Below are 25,381 nucleotides of genomic sequence, written 5' to 3' on the forward strand. Positions count from 1 at the left end.
CATCGTCTGCGTTGACTCTCACGTTCTCTGTTCTCATTACCTTTGCTGTTTTCAGAGGAGGAGTCTGGGGGCAGGTGAAGGGAAGGACACCTGTCAAGGAGTCTACCATACATGTAGGAGCTACCTCTGACGCTGCCCTATGTGAAGGTGAGGCGCCCAGCTGTTTGACTTGAGCAGGGCCCTGGCTGTCGGGAACAAAATGGCTAAGAACATTGTTGAGGTGAAGAGTGGTGTGTACACTGGTGCTGGTGTGTGGGCTGGGGCAGTGTCACACACAGTTGTCTTGGACATGGGTGAGGGGGAGGGGGAGGTGATAGTGTGGGGTTTCGTGATATTTGGTTCACACTCAGGATGGGATGGAGAAAGGAAACTCACAAGGTGCTCTCTGTATACATGTTGTATTGGATGTACAATGCAGCTTGGTGCTGGGAAGGCAGCATGGCTACAAGTGTTGAGTAGAGAGAGCTGGTTGGTGAGGGTGCTCAGAGGAGGACCAGCTTGTGGGTCGCCATGGTCGCCGGCGGGAGCGAGGGCCGCCAGGCAGGAGCGGAGGAGGAAGAGGTGTTGCTTGCTGGTGGCTGTGGGTAGTAAGAGTGGTCACCTCGAGGTGTGGGTCGCCATGGTCGCCGGCTGGAGCGAGGGCCGCCAGGCAGGAGTGGAGGAGGTGTTGCTTGAAGACTGGCTGTAGGTAGAAAGAGGTCGGTCACCACGAGGTGAGATCTTATATAGCGGAGGTAGGCGTGGCTTAATAGTTGACCTCCGTTATGTAAGGCAGCGCTGGTTGACCTAGACACGAGGTGCGGCTGGATTCGTGGGTCGGCTCGTCAGCGACAAACAGCGTTTGTAGGGGAGGAATCCACTGCAATAGTGTCACACACCTGGACATCACAGTAATAGGAATGTGTCACTTGGGTGTTGACCAAGGCTGGTGGCCTCCGTGTATTAACGTTAGTGAGTATGGAGGAGACTGATTGGTTAGTGAGAGTTAAGATGTTGACGTGGCAGGCAGAGGTGGGCCTGAGGTGTGAGAGGGAGGAAGGAGGATGAAAGTTGTGAGAGATGTTGGACTGTGAGTGAGGCTTGTTGTTGTTGTGGTGTGAGAGTGACACACGAGGGCTGTCACCTGGTGATGGGTGAGCATTCTGTGGGTGGCTAGAGTGAGTGGTGTGGTGGTGCGCAGGAATGGAGGAAGTGGGCGTGTGCAGGCATGTGGGTACTACCAATCCTAAAATACAACTATCATGTCTACAACAATAATTCAGGGTTCTCGAATAAAAAAATAATCACTCATGCTAAGAGTGGTGATGAGGAAACAATAAATAAAGTCCTCCTGGTGTATTTCGAGTTAGCAGAACATTACTGTAATCATTCTGTAATAGTTTATTGTAGGAGGCCAACCAAGTATGTGCAGTATTGTATTGTGGATGTCTTCAAACCTCTTCTAAGTTCCTTTTGTTATGTATTTGTATTTGATTTTCGTATGGTCTGTGTATCTTGTTTGTTATTGTGTTGTTTTGTTTTGTTTGTTGTTTTGTGTTGCTTTGTTGTGTTAAATTAAATGTGTATGTCATGTTATTGTGTTTCTTATTACATGGAATGTGAATGTTATGTTTGTTATTCTCTTGTTCATAAAGTTCAGAAAGAGTTCTTCCTTAACATATGACTCTTCCTCTAAATAGCAAATTTGAAATTTTTTTTTTTTTTTGGGTTGAACTGACTTAGTGGTAACTTGCACGCTACTCTACTTTTCCTTGAGACTAACAGGCAAATTCTAACACACATCAGTCTTAAATATCTATTAACTTTACACCACACTACTGTATCACAAGTTGCTCTACAGTAACTACTACACATGAGATGCTCTGTAATGGGGGAAAGATTACTATGGTTGGATTACTAAGGTGGTACACATAAGTTGTAAACCTAATACTGTACTATTACTGGGGTCTGGAAAAAAAAAACCTAGGACAAAAGCCCACATCACTGGACGAAACTCCCTTAGTTAAAGTGCGGGGGGGGGGAGGGGGGGGGTTGTCCTACACTGACTGTTACTACAGTAACTTCATTAAGCCATCATACTATGCCACTGTCCGTGTACTGTCTTATGAGGGCAAACAAAATAAGAAACAGATTCTAATTAACATTTATTGAAAAACTTCTGGTTAATATTATAATACAATATACTGTACCATCTACTAGAGCAAAGTAACTAATACTCTACTGGTCTATATCATTAACAGGGCGGACTCACTTAGAAACAAACAAAAAAAATTGTGATTCTATAAATTCTACGTTGACAGTGTATGACGTCAATACACAGAAACTGGCTTACCGGGTATACTTGAGAGCCAAACTTATAACTACCTGGTTTGACTAAAACTTGGATATAATTAAGGACATTGAACACTGCTGCAGCCTTACTTAAAGATATAAATTAGTTCATTGTTGATGCAGGTATTTGCAGTACAACCAACAGGGACTGAAAACTGTCTACTGGAAATAACGACTAAGTTTGTTTTGACTAAGAGACAATAATACACAAAGAAAAGTTCTGACACACCCGGTACGCAACAAAGTATATGTTGTCAACATATCCTCCCCAAGGCAGCGGTAATGTTCAGAGTCACACACTATGTTGCAATAAATCATTCATGCAACTAGCGCAAAGGATGTGTTACCTAATGGCCGCCAGGACTCGGGATAACATGGAGAGTTGTATAATGTATTCAATTTAGCATTATTATTACAACTTCTGAATAACTTCCTTGCAACATTTTTTCCTGATGCCTTTCTTAAGTAAGGTGTTACATGTCTTAAGAGAAGTTGTGCTAAAGTGTTCCTACTGTGCAAACACTTAATTAAGTGAAATTCCCAAAATGTATTCTAAGGTCTAACTAATATTTAAGTTAAAAAATCAAAGACTCAGATTTATCATCTTGAGTATTGAGCAAAGATATTGACAACCAGACCAATACTGCCATTCAGGTCATCAAGAGACACACTTGTCTTGTAATAGATTTCCAGCTCACAGACAGGTAGCTTATCTATCTTCTTATGTAACTCTATTGAACTAAGGAAGCTGGGGAACAAAGCTGCCAGTAAAGTAACACTTGACATGGGCCTTCAACACCTGACTAAGATGTATTTGACTAAAACTTGGGATCTACTTCATTACTTGCACTTGTTAAACTGTTGCTAAGTTTTCTTGATGGCATTACTATTAACTCACCTTCCTGGGGTAATGTAAATGTTCTACAGTACATTATTGTACTACAATGTTAGAAAATATTTCTTGAAGGTTATACAGTACAGTATCACACAGTTCACTCTTCATCTTGCTGTTGTTCCACATTAAATTACCAGTGTTGTTGCTAAGGTTATTTGTTTATATTTATGAATAATTTTCCTTACTATAAGAAGGATGATCCATAAATGTCAACAATCTTAAAAATAAGATAAACTCCACAAGCTTCACTTCTTGGTGGCTGCTGTGTGATCAAATATTTGCCAACAAAACATTCTTCAAATCTTCTGTTTCATATAAGGAATCTGTATTTCACAAGACACAATACACCAGACAGAAATATAATGCAAATTGTGTCACCAAACTGACTCACCAGAAAGAGCTCTAATAATACATACTGTATATTAATAAATATACACAATATCTTTGGTAGTATTTTAAATACTACATTTTATCTTTCATTATATTGTTGTTTTTCAGATCACAGATACTTTTCAACTATTGATTGACATCATTGGTGAACATTACTGTACAACCTAAAGTTTGATCTGTATTTCTATCACTTATATTAACACATTTTTTTGCTCTCCTCTTCACACATAACTTCCTGCCATGGCTCCCGAGTCCTTGACAAGAATATTGACCTAAACAAAGCCAACAAGGACCCAGTACCTCACCTGATGAGTAACTAAGAACCTGACAACTCACAAGTAATGGACTACATCTACTGTGAGGGTCATTGTGAGGAACTGGTTACTTTACCATCAAACTAATGTTAACTCCTGCACATCCTACAGGCAACATCTGTGCACCCTACAGGCAACACATGTGTGGCCCAAAGGCAATGCCAGCACAACCCAGGGAACACTTATGTAGCCCTCAGGCAACACCTGCATAACCCCAAGAAACATTTGCACAACCCCGGGATCACATCTCAGACCCCGGGACAACACTAGTGTGGCCTCCAGGCAACACTGTGTGGCCTCCGGGCAACACTGTGTGGCCTCCGGGCAACACTCCTAAGTCCCGAGAATCACATGAAGGAGCCGAAGGTTAGCACCTCTGTGTCTCGTGGGTCACACCTGCACGGCCATGAATAACAGGTGTGTGGCCCGTGGCTGTTGCTTCATTCTATATATACAAATACCTTAGAATACCTTATCACAGACTTCTCTCAGAACAGCCACACACAAACACACAACGTGGACGCAGGAATTTGAGCAAAAATTTGTTCAATTGAATGTGGATAACAGTTTGTAAACAGATCATCAACTGAAAATCAGATACAAATGTAATATTTTGATGTAAGTTTTATTTAATAACTAAATAAATTTAAGGTGAAGAAAATATTTGAAATATCATTATGCCAATGTTTTGCAAATACATGTATACAGTACATGCTTAAAATAAATATATAAATGTACAAATGTGACCAAAAGTACAAATGTGAGGGCTGGTCGTACACTAGGGGTACACAGCAGACACGTCATATATAAAAACAACAGTGACGGCCCATCAGTAGAAACAGTAATTCCACACGACAATGATTTGTACTTAAAAATCAATTGAACAACTGACAGAATTCCTGATAAACATAATTAGCTCTGACACAGTAGAGCCTAGGAGGTGTTGAGGCTGAGTGCACAACCAGTACTCTTCAGAATATAGAGTGCATGACCTTTATGCCTCCAGTCATAGAGTGCACGACCTTTACTCCTCAGGTCATAGAGTGCATGACCTTTATGCCTCCGGTCATAGAGTGCACGACCTTTACTCCTCAACACATGAGAGAAATACCCACAATTCTTTACTTTATGCTGAAACTAACTGTTAATTTATACATAACAAAAGATCAACTCACAGCTAACTTATACATAACAAAAGATCAACTCACAGCTAACTTATACATAACAAAAGATCAACTCACAGCTAACTTATACATAACAAAAGATCAACTCACAGCTAACGTATACATAAATGATCACTGATGATATAGATAAAACATAATGTTTGGCAACTTTGAAGAAAATTATAATTAAGCATTAAAATTTCCCTCAGAGTAATGAAGGAACCGTAGTGAGAAAGAAACACTGTTGGAAGATGAAACTGAAAATTAAAAAAAAATAAATCTCCAGTAAGTAATGATAGCTGTGTATGGAAGAGTAAGAAACAGTGAAGAAGACAAATTGGAGGAAGTGTAAAGGGTGAAAAATGGATGAGGAGGAAGAATAGATGATGATAAAACTGAAGGTAATGTTAAGAGTAGGAAGAATGTGTTAGGTGAAGATAACTAGAACACACTACCACACTGAGGTAGTGGAGAGGAGCTTGGGAGTTGCGTCTTGTTATGTACAGTACAGTTAAGCCTACAGCCTCCGAGTACAGCCTCAGTTTACTCTCTTCATGATTGCCAAAAACAATAATTTAATAATTATCAGTAAATAGTAATGTGTACAGCAACTGTGTAAGCTTTCTCAACATTCAAAGCTGGATGTCACATTTATAATTTACCCCGCACAGTACAGTACAATACAGTACATTAAAGTACAAAATCTTCCAAGGGTGAGCAACGTGTCTTTGAAATCCATATTTTCTAATTAAAAAGCACGATAATTTACAAGATCACAGGCGTAGAATAATTTGTTGAGCTCAGCGCTGATCGCTGTACCAGAGTGATGAGAAGCCCTGTGGCCCTACACCCATCACAACTTGTAACATTCCTCAACATCATAACCCAGACTTTACTGACCAGCGACCTTCGTGGAGCCAGAAATGGACCTTAAAAATACAAGTGTCATTATATGCTTCGTAAAGTTAGTCACTATTCCAACATGGCCACCAGTGCTTAAATCTGTTGTAAGCAGATAATAAACCTTTGATAATATAGTCTACATCACCTAAGCTGTACTGTACACACCAGAACATGTCAGGTAACAATGGTAAACAAGTACAGTACAGTACAGGCTGGTGCAAAACTCAGGACTTATGGAAATTTTAATATAATAATTATTTATTAGATTATTCATGTTAAAATTGACCCCAAATCATTTAAAGATACAGTAATTACCACAGTATATGGAGTTGGCGTTGATGTATGGGAAAGATGGAGCCAGTTATCAATGTGTTACTAATATATGTATGTTACTCAGCAATGATCTACAATAAATTTCTAATAATCTCAGAAGATTTCAACAAGACAATATGTTATATTCTAAATTTTTTACTCATGTTGTCAGTTGCATTCATGTGTGATGTGCAGTTGTCTAGGAGAGAGGATTCACGTGTATTGTCTTGTATTAACTTTCTCTGAGCACAGTGTGTGTGTGTGTGTGTGTGTGTGTGTGTTACTAAAAAAGAACTGAAGGGGTCAAGAAGTATTCAATTACTGTATACTGTATTAAAAAAAGTTAAAAGATGTAAATAACTGAAGTAAATGTTTCTCACTTTGATTATATGTACTATAATAGTATAGGTACTGTATACTAAAGGAAATAAATACAAAAATATATATTAATTCCCATGGATCCTGACATTAGCTACACCCTGTCTACTGTACAGGGCTGCTCAATGAAAATATTAAGAGAGCATTAATTACTGTTATTAAAGACTACACAACTACTGTATATCTGGAGCCACTGTATGTAAGAAGAGGTGTGGCTTAGAGTGTACAAAAAACTGACAGGTGTTCAGAGGAAACTTCATAAATACTTCATTATTGAATCTCCAGACAGCTCGACCATCTGTTGCATTAAAAAAAAGTTTATCACAACCAGATCCTGTGTAAATAATGACTGAGGAAGTTGTGGTCATCTGAGAACAGGTCAACACTGCCTGGACACTCGTGTTAGTAAGTCAAAACTGTAATACAAGTGATAATATTTGTTTGCATTCCTAACTGTCCTCTACACTGCAGGGAGAGTAACTTGATGGAAAACTTCTCAGAGGTAAATATAGTAAAGTATTTGTAAGGATGACAGTGTTTGGTGGCCATGTTAGAACCAAGAGACAAAGCAGATACAGTACTTTCTTACATGATGATTTTGTCACTGAAAAACTTCCATAAAACTGTGGAGCAGAATAAATTGTTCACAGCCATATGGTAGACAAGTTCAGTGACTCAGAATGTATCTAACTACTGGACATCTCACACTACATAAAGACAACCCAGCCAGAACATGACCAGTGATTCTACTCAGTGTTCCCTTGAAGTTATTAATAAACCAGTTCTTCTCAAGACTCATAATATTCACATACCTATGTTTTAAATATATCTAAATGATTCTTAGTCACTTCGCCATGTCTTGATGCTTTGTCTTGCCAGCAGCTGAGGTGTAACATTGGCATATGTATGAATGACATGAAATTATTGGGTTATGGTAAATAAGTCAAGTCTAAATATGTTTCCAGCATATTAAAAACCAAACCACTTTATGGAGAGATGGTCATGCAATAGAAGGGAAATGCTACACTTGTTTTAACATATTATATACTTCACGCAGTTGTCAGAGGGATGGATCTATGTTAAGGGGTCGTACCTACAAGATACTATACTAACATACGTACTCACTCACATATAAAACCAAGTCTGTGTCTTCCTTGCGACAACTTTTGTAACCTTGTGTGGGTGGGTGGGCAGGCAAGCAGGCTGAAGGACACATGGAGAAAACCTCAAACACTGGGCGGTGGATTACCTCCTCAGTGTTCAATAAGGTTTTCACCGAGTACATCACAAGTGTAAACAAAGAGGAAGAATTACACCTGAGTACAGTAATGTGAGTACGAGAGTTAGTGAAAAAAGGTCTGGTAGTTATCAAAAATGTATACATTGCATTACCTTCATCTAAACTCTAACTATAAGTTTTCTTCCACTGCAGCTACAGAAGGTATATGGGGAGGAGGAAACATCCAATAACTTCTACCTTCATCTCTGAAATAATCAATCTTGCCTTAATAATGGGATAAACCAACAAATAATTGATCTACTCACTACAAGATTATCAAAGTACAACGAAAATCCCTTGGTAGAGGAAGAGTGTAGTCGGTAGACCTTATGCTGGATGTTGCTGGAGTTAAAATGTGAAGATTTTGTCCATATGTTTGTGTCATTAAAATCAGGGACTCGGTATTGTTCTTCTAATGTTAAATTAATGTAATACTGTAGCGATAAATACAGTAGGAGAGGGTGCATCATATGTTCTTGTACCACAGTAAGGTCTCTATTTAATGCACTATAATGGAGAATAAAGTGAGTAATATTGAGGGTCTGTTAGATGTGAAACCTCCATCTAATGAGCTATACAAAGATGAAAGTCCACTATACCGAGGATCCTTTGGATGTGAAAACCCCCATTTAATGGAATATATGGAGAGAGGTCTGTTATATGGAGGTTTCCCTGTGTTTGGATTGTGTTTTTCGTAAAAATCGTCAATGACAAACAGACCCAAATTTATGAAAGGATTGCAGTATATATGTTCCTGGACCGATCTTAAGTTGATGCATATTTTCCCATTGACTTCCATTATATAGCTGATGATATGAACCTTTAAAAAATAAATTCTTACACAAAACTTACTAAAATGACACTAAAGGCCAAGTTATGGAACCAATGAATTACAAGTGTAGGACGACTGTATGATCACTTTATTGTTTTAAAGTTATTGTTTTATGAGGGTTAGTTTCATTTCCATACCAGCATCAATATTACTTTTATACAACTCTCTCTCTCTCTTTGTCTCAGTCTCATTCCTTCTTTCTCTCTGTGTCTCCTCTCTCTCTCTCTCTCTCTCTTTGTCTCAGTCTCATTCCTTCTTTCTCTCTGTGTCTCCTCTCTCTCTCTCTCTCTCTGTCAGAAATATAAAACACAAGGACACTGTTACTGAAATATTAAGTCATTATTGAATCAACACGTCAGCTTCTTCTTCTCTTGATATAACAACAACTGCACCAAGACCTTTCACACACTGTAGTACCTATTATCTCTCTTTAATTAACTTCTATTACTGAAAGCAACATTTTACCTATTTGACTTTAATATAATATAATTCTGTTCATAAGCCAATAATCAATCAAGACATATTTAAAGAAAAATCTTCCATATCAAATTATAAATACAAATAGCATCAGTTATTTTGTGTGTTAAGCCTGTTTACTCAACCTGTCTGTACCAGCACTACACACCTGTTGAGAAGTATATCTTGTTCACCCTAAAATCAAGTTAATCTGTTTCTTCATATCAAGCATCAGTTTCATCTTAAGTCCTGGAGGTTGAACTTATTGTCCTCAAAGGGTTAAAACATCATCCACAAAGGGTTAAACTATTGTCCTCAAAGGGTTAAAACATCATCCCCAAAGGGTTAAACTATTGTCCTCAAAGGGTTAAAACATCATCCACAGAGGGTTAAACTATTGTCCTCAAAGGGTTAAAACATCATCCCCAAAGGGTTAAACTAAAGGGTTAAACTATTGTCCTCAAAGGGTTAAAACATCATCCACAAAGGGTTAAACTATTGTCCTCAAAGGGTTAAAACATCATCTACAAAGGGTTAAACTATTGTCCTCAAAGGGTTAAAACATCATCCACAATGGGTTAAACTATTGTCCTCAAAGGGTTAAAACATCATCCACAAAGGGTTAAACTATTGTCCTCAAAGGGTTAAACTATTGTCCTCAAAGGGTTAAACTATTGTCCTCAAAGGGTTAAAACATCATCCACAAAGGGTTAAACTATTGTCCTCAAAGGGTTAAAACATCATCCACAAAGGGTTAAACTATTGTCCTCAAAGGGTTAAAACATCATCCACAAAGGGTTAAACTATTGTCCTCAAAGGGTTAAAACATCATCCACAAAGGGTTAAACTATTGTCCTCAAAGGGTTAAATCATAATTCTCAAGGGATTAAGTCAACAAAAAGCAAGAGCAAAGATTCTGGCTTGACGTACTGAGGAGAGATTCAGAGATTGAAACAACAAGTGTGGAAAATAATGTGAGAAACAGTTCAGTAAGATATTCAGCCCTGAACAACTATTGCCACACTGTAGGTAAAGCTGCCTACATTAACAAGACAAGAGTTAAATTCCTAAAACCTTTACCAAAAACAAAAGAGATGAAAGATAATTATCAAATTTTATTCTAATTTTACTTGAACACCAATTACTGGGATTCAAATTCATGGATTTCTGTCTACTCAAACCCAGCGGGAAGTGTAAGGGCTGACAACTGGCCATCCTTGTCTGTCACGTTCATTACAATATAATCTATACATGTACTCCTAATATTTCATTTGTCTCATACTGAATGACTTTATTCAGCTCAGAGGGAGCCTGTACACACGGGGATAACTGACTGTCTCCACTAATAAGATGGATGGAACCAGCTTGAGTGTACATATTTAGAAAATGATTGACTCTGTTTTGTGGGTATAATAGTGAACCTGAAGAGAAAGGGAAGATTTTTATAATACAGTATTAGTTCTCCATACAGATAATATAAAGTGAATTCCAAACAGAATACTGTACTGCATCATCCTCCTGGAAATAAGCAGCTGACAGCTTTGTTGACTATCCTTGGTCAAGTTTACCATTGTAGTTTACCTGCAGGGTCTCGGCACAGGAAACTATACTGCACTCCCACGACCTACCAGCACTGTATACCCATACATATACTGAACTGTATACTGTACCTGCATACTAGTTTATGTATATGCCTATTCAACTGTAAACATGTATAACATGTATTGTAATAATATTACCAAAACTAAGAGCTGAGAAATATTTACTGGATGTACTGAGGAGATATACTAACAAGAAACCTTTATGAATGAGGAAAAATAACAGATTTAACAGGAGAAATGAAACTCTCTCTGAGTCTTCACCAGAATGACATCAATAAACTATACACGAGAGAGAGAGAACAACTTGATGTAAGCCTCATAAAAATAAATATATCGTAAATAAGGTGAGATTTTAAATAACAAAACCACAAAAAAAAGTCAGTCTTGTTATAGTGTGATCTGTCAATGTATTTTAACCCCACAGCACCAGCAGAAGGCAACATACACACACTCATAACAAGCAAAAGTTCACAACCTGGAGTGAGATTTGGCATAGGCTGTACATACACACACGCCATAGTACCTACACTGATAACACAGCTAACAAAACTATACTGTACTAAATCATTTTAATGACATAACCAGTGATCAAATTGTCTTGATAAATGGTATGAGTCAAGAACAATTGTCATTAACAACAGTGGCTGAATTTTTCTTTGATGCTTGATAGCAAAATGGACCACATGCAACCAATCATTACAATGAAATTAGTTTAAAAAAAAGTTTGTTTCTGTAATACCAACATGTGGACTACAGTGTATGAGGGATCCTGGAATACTGGACTATAGTGTACAAGGGTTCCTGCAATACTGGACTGGACTACAGTGTACAGTACAAGGGTTCCTGTAATACTGGACTACAGTGTACAGTACAAGGGTTCCTGTAATACTGTACTGGACTACAGTGTACAAGGGTTCCTGTGCTGACATTCACATACAAACATGTCAATAGTGGCACCAACAAGTCATGCAAGGTTTCATTTATAAAAGTTATGAACTTTCTCAAAATTGTCAAATTTTGTTTCACATTTCTTTATTTTATATTTTGTATAAAATGTCTAAAAGGCTAATGCATTAACCAGGCATCATATAATATTTAAATATATTTCAGAATTTACTGCATAGATATTTATTATTGAGGCCTACAAGGCTCTTGGCTCATGTTACTGTGAGCCGTCCATATGGTCATCCAGCCATGCTAGTTTGAAAGAGAATCTCAGGTAATTTTGTAAGAAACTAACAGAACAAACCATTGAAGGCAAGAACAATGACCTTGTATTAGTGTTATAGCTGAGTCACTGTCACCCACACAACAGGAAGCCTTTGATGAAGTTGGTTGGATGGATTCTGTTAGAATGAGTGTGAAGTGTGTAGCATGACTAGTGAGATATGGTAAGGTGCTCACTGCCTTTCTTTGATGACAAATTATAATCCAATGTGGAGTACTTGTGTATTCTGGGAAATGCAGTAAAGAAATTAATGATTTTAAATTAAATAATGACCTTCAATTCCATTGGAATTTAACACTTCTCTTTTTTGTGAGAAATAATTTGTATAAAAAATAACTTGGGCATATTTAACACATTTAAATCTTCAACACTGAAAAACACATTTTAATATTATTTTCTCAACCCTATTCTGCTCCTACACCCCAGCTGGTTCACTGCCCCACCACCACCTCCCACCAATGTACTGTACTCTCAGGTATCTGTCCTCATCTACCTTCGTCTGGTAAAAGTTTTCCGTGGTGTTCCTGGTGTGCCTGTTCCTGGTATTCTGGTTTTTGCTAAGACACCTGCAGCAGAACTTCCTGCAGCACTAGCGTTGCTCCCAGCTGTTGCTGGTGATACAGAAGAGCTCCTCTCACTTGACAAAGTTTTCTTTGTAGCTGAGAAGATAAAATATGCATGGTAAGATAAATTTAATATACTGTAAATATACTCTGCCCTAACACTGAAGCTGTAATCCAAGCACCAAATTGTTCAAAACAAGGCGGTGAGGTTTATCCTTGACATAAAAGTAAGAGATCATGTTGGTCATGAAGTTCTTCAATCATTGAACAGGTAAAGTAAGATGGATAGAGTGAAGCAGCTGAGGCTGAATCATGCTACAGGATTTTCAGTGGACTATGGCCAAAGTATCTAATAACAAACCTTGTAAGGATTAGGGATATGAACCAGCAGGGCACTAGAGGGAGTGAACATATTTTATGGACCTGGGATCTGCAGTCAACCAAAAAACACTTTCTTCTTTACAGATATAACAGACTGAAACAAGTTACCAGACCCCATCAAAAATAGTTAAAGTATCAAAAATTCAAAGCAACAACTAAATCATACATAACAGTTGAAGCTACTGCAGGAGAAGAGAGTGAGCTTCTATATACATTAAACCACATAATGTTATAGTGTACTGCTGAAGTGATCTACCAGCTTTGGATAGTCCAAGAGCAATGTACTGCTTGTTCAATTTAAAAAAAAAAATAAAATAAAATAAATAAATAAATAAATAAATAAATCATAAACTTTCACTCCTGTAGACGTTACTGATCAGAGACCAAGAGTAAGCCTAAGTAAAGGATCCTCCCAAAAATAAGAAGCTGACAACTTTGCAGACTATCCTTGGTCAAGTTGCCTTATTGTTTACCACTGTAGTTTACCTGTACTGTCTCGGCACAGGAAACTGTATATCTGTACTCCCACGACCTACCTGCACCATGTACCTACATTGTCTACATTCATGCAGCACTGTATACCTTCATTGTCTACATTCATGCTGCACTGTATACCTTCATTGTCTACATTCATGCTGCACTGTATCCCTTCATTGTCTACATTCATGCTGCACTGTATACCTTCATTGTCTACAGTCATGCTGCACTGTATACCTTCATTGTCTACAGTCATGCTGCACTGTAAACCTTCATTGTCAAGTCATGCTGCACTGTATACCTTCATTGTCTACATTCATGCTGCACTGTATACCTTCATTGTCTACAGTCATGCTGCACTGTATACCTTCATTGTCTACAGTCATGCTGCACTGTAAACCTTCATTGTCATGCTGCACTGTATACCTTCATTGTCTACATTCATGCTGCACTGTATACCTTCATTGTCTACAGTCATGCTGCACTGTATACCTTCATTGTCTACATTCATGCTGCACTGTAAACCTTCATTGTCTACAGTCAAGCTGCACTGTATACCTTCATTGTCTACATTCATGCTGCACTGTATACCTTCATTGTCTACATTCATGCTGCACTGTATACCTTCATTGTCTACATTCATGCTGCACTGTGTACCTTCATTGTCTACATTCATGCTGCACTGTATATCTGCATAGTTTATATACATGTTTATCCAATTGTAAACCTGTATGACAAATTTCTGAATACTGTAAATATTATTAATGTACTGTAGTTTTAAATAGATACAGATATACTGTAGTACTGTACAATATTAGGGCAGTAGTTTTAGTGGTGACTTATGGCTCTTTTCTGGAGGGTGAAAACTAACGAGCTTAAATTGTACTGTCACCCCATCTGGTCCCCGAGATATGCTAGGGACTGTCAGTTGGTTGAAAATGTTCAAAGGAGGGCCACCAAGCTGGTGCCTGCACTTCGGCATCTCAGCTACCCTGCGAGATTGGAGCGCCTGAACTTGCCTAGCTTATACTACAGACGGGCAAGGGGGGACCTAGTTGAGGTTTATAAGCATCTCAGGGGGCACTACTCAGTTGAGTGTCCTTACTTGGAGCTGGCGGACGCTCGCCCCACAAGGGGTCACAGCTCAAGATTGAAGAAGCCGCAAGTCCGGAAAACCGTGAGGGCAAACTTTTTCGGTGAGGGTTGTAAACTCTTGGAACAATCTACCAGAAAGTGTTGTGACGGCACCGAGTGTGAGCTCTTTCAAGAGAAGACTTGACCAACACTGGAGCGGGTTCAGGTACATTCAGGAGCCGGTGCATGCCCAGTATTTGCCAACAGTGCGTGACAGAGACGTGACCGATCGCCCGGGCGGCTAGCGAGCCGACCTTTTGGTGAAGAATATAAAGGAAAAGAGTCGTGACCGATCGCCCAAGCGGCTAACAAGCCGATCAGTGGCGAAGAGGATAAAAAAGTAAAGTAAAGATAGTCTAGATTCTTAGACAATATATACTGTAGAAGGGGGATTTAAAACTTACTGGCACATTAATTAACATTTTAATTATTCTGAAGGTTTTTTAATTGCAAGGGTCATTAATTAACACTAATTACAGTTGGGTCTCACTTTACGCGGTTAATATAACCCACAGGGTACCGCGGAAAGTGAGAAACGCGTAAAGTGAACAACATAACATATGGGATTAATTGAAATAGAGACCGGGCCGACCCCCAAACTCCACTTTTTGACGACACACAACTATGTTGTAGTAAAAATATTATTTTAACTTTATGATGGTATGCACACACAATAAATAATTAAGAGAAATATCAATAATATTAGGTTTTTAACACTTACATTAGTAGAAAAGATGGCTGGGCACACGGGGATGGGCGGTTGGTTCCGAGGCAGAGGGCAGATTATTGACCCTCACCTGTATCACTTGTATCAATTGTATCACTATCCACCACAGAGGCTTGCAGGGCCTCTTTGTCAAACCCCTCAAAGTCCATATAAGTCCATATCCTCACTATAATTATCACTATCACTGACTTGGGCCGGCTGTGGTGGGTGGCGGGTGAAGAACTGGTAATGTTTTGATGACTGGGCTACCTTGTGCACACCATGCTCGCGCCGCTTACACAACATGGCGGATGGCGGGAGGTTTGGATCCAAAAATGGTGTGGCTCGCCAGCCGCTCTCCGCGTAAAGGGGTACACGCACTGCGGAATGTGAGCATCCTGGGTTCCGGCAGGGCACCGCGTAAACGTGGAAACGCGGAATGTGGGACCGCGTAAAGTGAGGGTTGACTGTACTAAAAAATTCAATTATGAACCCAGATCCATCATCAGCATTTAAAGAGAACATTTGCATTTAATTTTAACAAAATCTACCTAATGACCTTGTACTGCGCACATCATTGTCATTCCTAAAAACCCATTTTAATTCATATTACACTACATAACATTCAAATCCACTGCGCTTGTAGAATCTCAGGAGAGACGTGTTTTTCCCATGTATTTTACCCTCAGGATCACTCCCAGTAAGTCCCCCCTTGAACACAGTTGTCACTACGTTTATTCCACTCTCTACAGGCAAACGCAACCTTGAATTAGTCTGTGTAAATCACCTTTAGTAATTCGCCAGACCTTTGTCAACTGAGGGTCATCCTCGAATGAGTAACAGTTAGATTGTTTGTAATTTCTGTCATTGCGTGAGTAGCGATCGCTGGCAACTCAGGGGTAAATAAACCAGTGGGAGGCGGGAGGAGTAGACCTCCCGTGTCACCTTTCACCTTTGTTCCCAGGTATGTTCTGTGTTTATAACCATTCAGTTTGATTCAGTCTATTGTAGTGAATATCAGTGTTCATCAGTGTTCATGCTTTAACAGTGGAATTGTCATTCACCCAGTGTAAGAAGTAATATAACGTACATATCTGACGTGGCGAGACTAAAGATTTGTTTGTGACCCACCATGCTTCCCCAAAAGACCTCCCGTATCACCTTTCACCTTCGTTCCCAGATCGACGGTGGGCTTAATTGAAACCCACCGGTCGCTCGGAGCCGGTGGATACCCAGCAGTGGTCAATATAGGAGTGATGGCGCTGATTCGACATGATTAATCGGCTCTTCTCTACCTCGTGGGCCGAGGGCCCCAGACCTGCCTCATGTCGGAGTGTAACCGACCACAACAGCAATTGTTAGAGGCGCCAGTGCTATACCCTGGGACAGGCCTTGGAGTTATAGTCCACAGTGTGGTCGTATGTGTTTGTTAATAATTACCCCATGTTGGGTAGTGGACCCATGTCGGTGTTTGTATCAGTATTAGTGTATTGTGAGTAAGGACAAGGAACTGGTCCTGCTATGTAATGTAATGTGACACCAGTAAGAGTGTGCACGGTAAGAGTGTAATATCTGAGTAATTGCTGTTGAGTAAATAATAAAATAAGTAAATAAGAAATACGGAGTCTGCAATAAGCCCAGGAGTTGAGCCTGGTACTTTGATTTTATATTAATAAACTTGTTCTTTGAGTATTTTAGGAGTATTCATTTCTCCCACAGTAGTTACCTTTATTTCCATCCAAGTGACCCTGATATCAGAATTACACTACCCATGTACCTAGACCACCGACATGCTACCAAAATGAACTGAAGTAAGTAGAAAGAATAATTGAAAGAACTAAGACATGTTGTGGTTTCACCCTTCTTTCCCCTTATCGATCTGGTCAATGAAAAACCTAACCCAATGCCTAGTCCACTCTGCCCGCTACCATCGAGTTGCATACTGTCCAGAGGGGGTCTGGTGGCAGCGACCCTTAGAAATTAAGATTAGAGTTAAGAATTCCCCCTTAAAATTAGTGACCCCAGTCAGGCAGTATAACCTCATCTGCCAAAACACAAGGTACAAGTAGTATTAATACTGTACAGTACTGTATAGAGTTAAATAGATAGTGTTAATATACAGTAGTCTTAAATATATCTAGACAGTCCGTCCCTCGTAACTACCTTCAAGAGTGAAGTGCTTCCTCGCCTGGAGTAGTGTCACCCTGTCTGGTCCCCCAGATATGCTAGGGACTGTCAGTTGATTGAAAATGTCCAAAGGAAAGCCACCAGACTGATGCCTGTGCTTTGGCACCTCAGCTACCCTGAGAGATTAGAGCACCTGAAATTGCCTAGCTTGTACTACAGACAGGCAAGAGGGGACCTAATTGAGGTGTATAAACATCTCAAAGGGCATTACTCAGCCAAGTGTCCATACCTAGAGCTGGCGGATGCTCGCCCCACATGGGGTCACAGCTCAAGGTTGAAGAAGCCACAAGTCCAGAAAACTGTGAGGGTAAACTTTTTCGGAGCGAGAATTGTGAACTCTTGGAACAACCTGCCAGAGTGTTGTGACGGCACCGAGTGCGAGTTCTTTCAAGACCAGACTTGACCAACACTGGAGCAGGTTCAGATATATTCAGGAGCTGGTGCATGCCCAGTACTTGCCATCAGTGTGTAACAGAGACGTGACCGACCGCCCAAGCGGCTAACGAGCCGATCAGTGGTGAAGAGGATAAAGTACAATACCATGACAGAAACAGTGATTGAAGTAACATAACACACCTTGCTGCCAGGCCCTGGGGTTGTTAAGACAAGTGTTGGGGCCAGGCATGAGGTGCTCCCGCCATCCATCATCCCACGGTGCAATGTTTTCGTGGCACAGTGGACAATGGTTGGCGATGGGCTCTGGTTTAGCGGCTGTGGAGAAAAGATGAATCTTTTAAAAATTGAGAAACATAATGTATAACAATGAGCAATAACTGCTAGCTGGTGTGGTTAACTGGGAACTGGAAATTTATTTACTTAACATTATCATCAACATGAAACTTAAAGATTAATGGACTGGATATGTATTATAACACATTATTTTATTCTTATTTTGATCATCTTACATTAAAAAAAAAAGTCAGGGAAGATGTCTTCAAGTGATGGTGTTGGGAAGAATCCAAAGTGCCAAGAAAGAGTAACATTTTGGAATGGATTAAACATTAAAACACAAGTGTTGAAGTGCGAGGTCGGGGAGGGTCAGGTCAATGTGGGTTAATCTCTACACTTGGTTATATAGACAATAACTTCTGCCAAGACCAGCGAGCGCTACATTAACTACAACAAAGGTGACGGTCAAGGGGCAGTTTGATGGAGAACTGGAGAGTTTGCTAAGTATGTGACTGGAAGATGAGACATAGCAACAAACGCCTTTAAGTCAGCTCATAATTATAGAAGACAGAGAAAATTTTAGCAGGAGGGTTTGATAGGTTTAAGTGTTGAAGTAGTTTTACACAACATCTGTGTTAGTGGTGAAGCTGTGAGTGTACTGTATATAATCGACAGCAGGTGACTCAGAAGGAATAAAGCAGTGAAGGTGAGGGTTCACCAAACACAATGGGGTCTCACAGAAATCATTCTTAAGTTCTGGAAATTTTGTATTTACCAACTGGTGTTCCCCATTTAAGTTTAAAAACTGCAAGGATTTAATGAAGTTACAAACTAAACCATTTGCACACGACAGACTCACGTATGCAACTTTTAGCTAAGGCGTGGCTGTGGAAATTCTTTTTTGGGATGGCTTCAGAGCAGCGCTCACATCGTCGATACTCTGAAGAGGAAACACACTCACCTGCCAAAAGATAAAATACCGTAACTTTTCAAACAAATTTCACAGTGATGCCACAGCGGTAAGGTTTATCACATTAAGACTGGGTACACAAGAATATTATTAGGTATTAAGGAAATGATAATGAGAAAGGCGACTTACCAAGGAGGTGTTGTGTGAGAGAGGCGACTTCCACCACCTGACGACAGTGATGGCATCTGGTTAACATGGGACAAGTCTTCCAGTAGTGCAAATCCAGCCCACTGTCTGTAAAGGTCTTGTCAAATGCCCCACAGAAGATACAGGTCCTGAGGGTAGGTGATATAGTCATGAATACAACAAACACTCTCAATAACACACTCTCAATAACAGACACTCTCAATAACACACAATAACAGACACTCTCAATAACAGACACTCACAATAGCAGACACTCAATAACAGACACTCAATAACAGACACTCTCAATAGCGCTCTTGCTTAACACGATTGCTGAAGGTATTGGATATTTGGACCCATATTCTGGAACGGAGTGGTAATATCGACAATATTTACCTAGATTTTGCCAAGGCTTTCGACAGTGTACCCCACGAAAGGCTGAAAATCAAACTGGAAGGGTACGGAATTCGGGGAAATGTCCTAGCGTGGATAGAAGACTTTCTACATGACCGCAAGCAGTGTGTGGTGATTAATGGCACGAAATCGTCATCTGTACCTGTAACAAGTGGGGTACCACAGGGCAGTGTATTGGACCCGCTGTTGTTTGTTTGTTTCATAAATGACATGCCTGACGTTGTACACTCCTCCATACAACTGTTTGCCGATGATGGCAAGTTATTTCGGAAAATTAAGAACCAAACGGACTGTGAAGAGCTGCAGAAGGACCTCTGTGGGCTCCAGGAATGGTCGAAGAAATGGCTGCTGAGATTCAATGTCACGAAGTGTAAGAGGATGCACCTGGGGCGTACCAACGGTAAGGAGGCGTATCATATGTCCCAACGGGATGATGAAACTGCACTAGTTGAGACTGTGTGTGAGAAGGACCTAGGTGTGTATGTTGACAATGAGCTGAAATTCTCGGGCCATTGTGAGAAGAAGGTAAATCAGGCAAATAAATTATTGGGTCTTATGAGAAGGAAGTTCAGATATCTAGACGGTCCGTCCCTCGTAACGATCTTCAGGAGTGAAGTGCTTCCCCATCTGGAGTACTGTCACCCCATCTGGTCCCCGAGATATGCTAGGGACTGTCAGTTGGTTGGAAATGTTCAAAGGAGGGCCACCAGACTGGTGCCTGCACTTCGGCACCTCAGCTACCCTGAGAGATTGGAGCGCCTGAACTTGCCTAGCTTATACTACAGACGGGCAAGGGGCGACCTAATTGAGGTGTAAAAGCATCTCAGGGGGCACTACTCAGTTGAGTGTCCTTACTTGGAGCTGGCGGACGCTCGCCCCACAAGGGGTCACAGCTCAAGATTGAAGAAGCCTCAAGTCCAGAAAACTGTGAGGGCAAACTTTTTCAGAGTGAGAGTTGTGAACTCTTGGAACAATCTACCAGAGAGTGTTGTGACGGCACCGAGTGTGAGCTCTTTCAAGACAAGACTTGACCAACACTGGAGCGGGTTCAGGTACATTCAGGAGCTGGTGCATGCCCAGTATTTGCCAACAGTGCGTGACAGAGACGTGACCGATCGCCCAAGCGGCTAGCGAGCTGATCAGTGGCGAAGAGGATAAAAGTAAAAGTAATAGCAGACACTCACTAACAGACTTCACAATAGCAAACACTCTCAATAGCAAACACTCTCAATAACAAGCACTCTCAATAGTAGATAGACTTCACAATAGCAAACACTCTCAATAGCAAACACTCTCAATAGTAGATAGACTTCACAATAGCAAACACTCTCAATAGCAAACACTCTCAATAACAAGCACTCTCAATAGTAGATAGACTTCACAATAGCAGACCCTCTCAATAGCAAACACTCTCAATAACAAGCACTCTCAATAGCAAACACTCTCAATAACAAGCACTCTCAATAGCAAACACTCTCAATAGCAAACACTCTCAATAACAAGCACTCTCAATAGTAGATAGACTTCACAATAGCAAACACTCTCAATAGCAAACACTCTCAATAGTAGATAGACTTCACAATAGCAAACACTCTCAATAGCAAACACTCTCAATAGTAGATAGACTTCACAATAGCAAACACTCTCAATAGCAAACACTCTCAATAGTAGATAGACTTCACAATAGCAGACCCTCTCAATAACAGACTTCTTAATACCGGACACTCCCAATAGCAGACATCTTTTTATCCAGCATTGGAAAGGTTTACTTAACAAACTACATAAATATTAGCTGTATAAATATTGGTTTAGTTTTTATTATTAACAATACACTAAAAATAGTTGTATTAACTGAAAATGTGTAGTGCCATACATACACGTGAAACATACAATTAATGATCAGTAGTAAGTTATGTTTGTGGTTTAGGTATATTAAATTCGTAAATATTGTTTCTCTCTTATATTCACTTATACATAAGATAAAATGTATTAATGTAATTGTGTGTGAAATTTACATAGAAAACTAAAATCGACAAGAAAATAAAACACTATAATGTTTGTAAGACTTGTTCCTGTAAAAAAGAAAAAGAATGTCAAGCTTCAATTTACCACCAGACATGTTAGTATGAGTTAAAAACACGAATTTGCTAACATTGTATATCTATAGTCCTGTCAGCCATAATTCACGTGTCCTAATAATACCACAATGAACTGAATGTATAGCGTGGTGTGTTTGGTGAATGATAATCGAAACAGCACCCCCCCTTCTAATATAGTGATGTGGAATTCTCCTACAAATGCTGTTTGTCGCTGCATGACCCCTGAATTCCCCAGTGTATGCCTCGTGGTCTGGGTCAACCAGCGCCGCCATACATCACGGAGGTCAACTACTAAGCCACGCCTAGCCCCGCTATTTAAGACCTGACCTCGTGGTGATATCTCTTTCTACCTACACCAACCAGCCAGCACCTCCTCCTCCTCCTGCCCTGGGTCCTCGTTCCCTCCGAGAGCATGGCGACCCACAAGCTGGTCCTCCTCTGAGCATCCTCACCAACCAGCTCTCTTCTTCTAGCTACATACACCTCCTCCTCCTTGCTGACCTCGCTCCCGGCAGGCATGGCGACCCACAAGCTGTCCTCCTCTGAGCATCCTCACCAACCAGCTCTCTCTACATCACGCTTGTAACCATGCTTCCTTCAAAGCTGCCTCATGCATCAATACAACATGTATAGAGGCACATTGTGAGTTCTTTCTCCATCCCATCCTGAGTGTGAACCAAACAACCCGTTACCACTAGTGGTCTGCCTCCCCTCCTTTTAATACTGAACCCTGGCCTCCTTCTAATACTGACCCTGCCCCTCCCCTTCTAATACTGACCCTAGCCCCCTCCCTTCTAATATTGACCCTGGCCCCTCCTTCTAATACTGACCCTGGCCCCTCCTTCTATATTGACCTGCTCCCCTCCTTCTAATAATGACCTGGCCCCTCCTTCTAATACTGACCTGCCCCCCTCCTTCCTAATACTGACCCCCCTCCCTTCTAATACTGCCTGGCCCCCCTCCTTCTAATACTGACTCCCCTGGCTCCTCCTTAATCGATTTGACCATCTACATGCTACTGCACTACCTGATCCCCTTCTAATACTGACCTGCCTCCCTTCTACAGGCTGCCCCCTCCCTTCTATACTGCCTGGCCCCTCTAATACTGACTGGCCCCTCCTTCTAATACTGCCCTGCACCCTCCCCTTCTAATGCAGCCTGGCCCCTCCCTTCTAATACTGACCCTGGCCCCTCCCTTCTATACTGACCTGGCCCTCCTTCTAATACTGACCCTGACCCCTCCTTCTAATACCGACCCTGCCCTCCCTTCTAATACTGACCCTGCCACCCCTCCCTTCTAATACTGACCCTGACCCCTCCCCTTCTAATACTGACCCCTGCCACCCTCCCTTCTAATACTGACCCTGGCCCCTCCTCTAATACTGACCCTGCCACCCTCCCTTCTAATACTGACCCTGACCTCCCCTCTAATACTGACCCTGCCCCTCCCTTCTAATACTGACCCTGGCCCCTCTCTATGACCCTGCCCCTCCCTTCTAATACTGATCCTGGCCCTCCTTCTAATACTGACCCCGCACCCTCCCCTTCTAATACTGACCCTGGCCCTCCTTCTAATACTGACCCTGACCCTCCTTCTAATACTGACCTGCCACCCCTCCCTTCTAATACTGACCCTGACCCTCCCTTCTAATACTGACCCTGCCCCTCCCCTTCTAATACTGACCCTGGCCCTCCCCTTCTAATAATGACCCTGGCCCCCTCTCCTTCTAATACTGACCCTGGCCCTCCCTTCTAATACAGACCCTGGCCCCCTCCTTCTAATACTGACCCTACCCCCTCCCTCTAATATTGACCCTGTCTCTAATACTGACCCTGCTCCCCTCCCCTAATACTGACCCTGCCTCCCCCTTCTAATACTGACCCTGCTCCCCCCTCCCTTCTAATACTACCCTGGCCCTCCCCTCTTCTAATACTGACCCTGCCCTCCCCTTCTAATACTGACCCTGCCCTCCCTTCTAATACTGACCCTGCCCCTCCCCCTTTCTAATATTGACCCTGCTCCCCTCTCCTCCTTCTATACCTGACCCTGCCCCCTCCTTCTAATACTAACCCTGCCCTCCCCTTCTAATACTGACCCTGCCCTCCCCTTCTAACACTGACCCTGCCCTCCCCTTTCTAATACTGACCCTGCCCTCCCTTCTAATACTGACCTGCCCCTCCCTTCTAATACTGGACCTGCCCTCCCCTTCTAATATTGACCCTGCCCTCTCTCTTCTAATATTGACCCTGCTCTCCCTCCCTTCTCTAATACTGACCCTGCCCTCCCTTCTAATACTGACTCCTGCCCCCTCCCCTTCTAATACTCACCTCTGCTGCCTCCCTCCCCTTCTAATATTGACCTGCTGCCCTCCCCCTTCTACTGACTCCTGCCCCTCCCTTCTATTGACCCCCCTCTCCTTTACATTATCTCTGCCCTCCTCCCCCTCCCTTCTAATACACCATTCTTCTACTTTATCCTATTTTCCTCTCCCTCACCTACCTCATTTACTCCCTTCCCTTTCCTCACCCTTCAGGTAATCAATTGTCCTCTGTCCCCTTCAGGTACTCACTTGTCCTCTGTCCTTTTCAGGTACTCACTGTCCAACCCTCCTTCAGGTACTCACTTGTCCTCTGGGTCACTAGGCGAGAGGTCACCATCCATGCTGCTCAGGTCAAGTCTGGAGCCGTTGAGTCTTGAGAGAGAGCCCACGCCGGACTTGTGCCTCGTCAGGAGTAATGCTGATCTGAGGTACGGCACCACAACCCATGCCACTCCTGCTGCCCACACTGCTGCCCCGGTGTTTCACCCCCACTACTGCTGCTACTGTTGCAACTGTGGAGAGGCGCGTGGGTTATATAAACCCAGGTGTGGTGGGCAGGGTCGGTGTGCAGGGATGTGTTGTCATGGGTAAGTATGGGCAGGAGTGGGTGGGAAGGGTCGGTATTGTCAGGGGTCGGTTTGGGCAGCAGGGGTGTGGGATGGGTGGATGTTGGGGGTAGGTGGGATGGGGTGGATGTTGTCAGGGGAGGTGGGCGGAGTGGGTGTTGTCACGGGTCGGTGTGGGCAGGGATAGTGTTGTCAGGGTTGGTGTTGTCACGGGTCGGTGTTGTCACGGGTCGGTGTTGTCAGGGGTCGGTGTTGTCAGGGTCAGTGTTGTCAGGGGTCAGTGTTGTCAGGGGTCGGTGTTGTCAGGGTCAGTGTTGTCAGGGTCAGTGTTGTCAGGGGCCAGATGGCAGGATGATATAAGAAAGTTAATTAATATTTACTTAACAAAAATACTGTAACAATGTAGTAAATTAAAGAAAAATAGAAACCCAATATAACAACATTTTTACATATTTTACAACATTTTTTTACATTTTTCAACTTTTTACAACATTTACAACCCGTTAACCAAAAATGTTATAGATACAAAAGTCTGGAAATGTTTTAATACAAGAAAAGAAAAGTTATGGTTTATTTAGTAAACACACACACACACACACACACACACACACAAACACACACACACACACACACACACACACACACAGTCGCCACAAGGATAAGTATTGATCATGATGTTTGGTGCC

The 25,381-nt window shown here is 41.5% G+C and overlaps 1 protein-coding gene across 1 annotated transcript; it reads right to left on the minus strand.

The window, feature by feature from the left end:
* Positions 1 to 10,681: 10,681 nt before the first annotated feature.
* On the minus strand, positions 10,682 to 24,505 carry LOC121875368 (centrosomal protein of 104 kDa-like). Its single transcript, XM_042379916.1, has 5 exons — positions 24,433 to 24,505; positions 19,299 to 19,444; positions 19,059 to 19,160; positions 18,107 to 18,241; positions 10,682 to 12,741 (listed from the first exon to the last, which is right to left on the minus strand). Exons 1-5 carry the CDS (start codon positions 24,468 to 24,470, stop codon positions 12,572 to 12,574), a joined length of 591 nt encoding a protein of 196 aa, XP_042235850.1. The 5' UTR covers positions 24,471 to 24,505; the 3' UTR covers positions 10,682 to 12,571.
* Positions 24,506 to 25,381: the final 876 nt, after the last annotated feature.

The sequence above is a fragment of the Homarus americanus genome, unplaced genomic scaffold (genome assembly GCF_018991925.1).
Source record: "Homarus americanus isolate GMGI-L3 unplaced genomic scaffold, GMGI_Hamer_2.0 scaffold56241, whole genome shotgun sequence".
Classification (NCBI taxonomy): Eukaryota; Metazoa; Arthropoda; class Malacostraca; order Decapoda; family Nephropidae; genus Homarus; species Homarus americanus.

Coding starts and splice junctions, on each gene's coding strand:
- LOC121875368 (XM_042379916.1), bottom strand. CDS start 24,470: ATGGATGGTGACCTCTCGCCTAGTGACCCAGAGGACAA. Junction 19,445..24,432: donor CCTAGTGACCCAGAGGACAA/GTGAGTACCTGA, acceptor ACCTACCCTCAG/GACCTGTATCTTCTGTGGGG. Junction 12,742..18,106: donor CCCCAGGGCCTGGCAGCAAG/GTGTGTTATGTT, acceptor TTATCTTCTCAG/CTACAAAGAAAACTTTGTCA.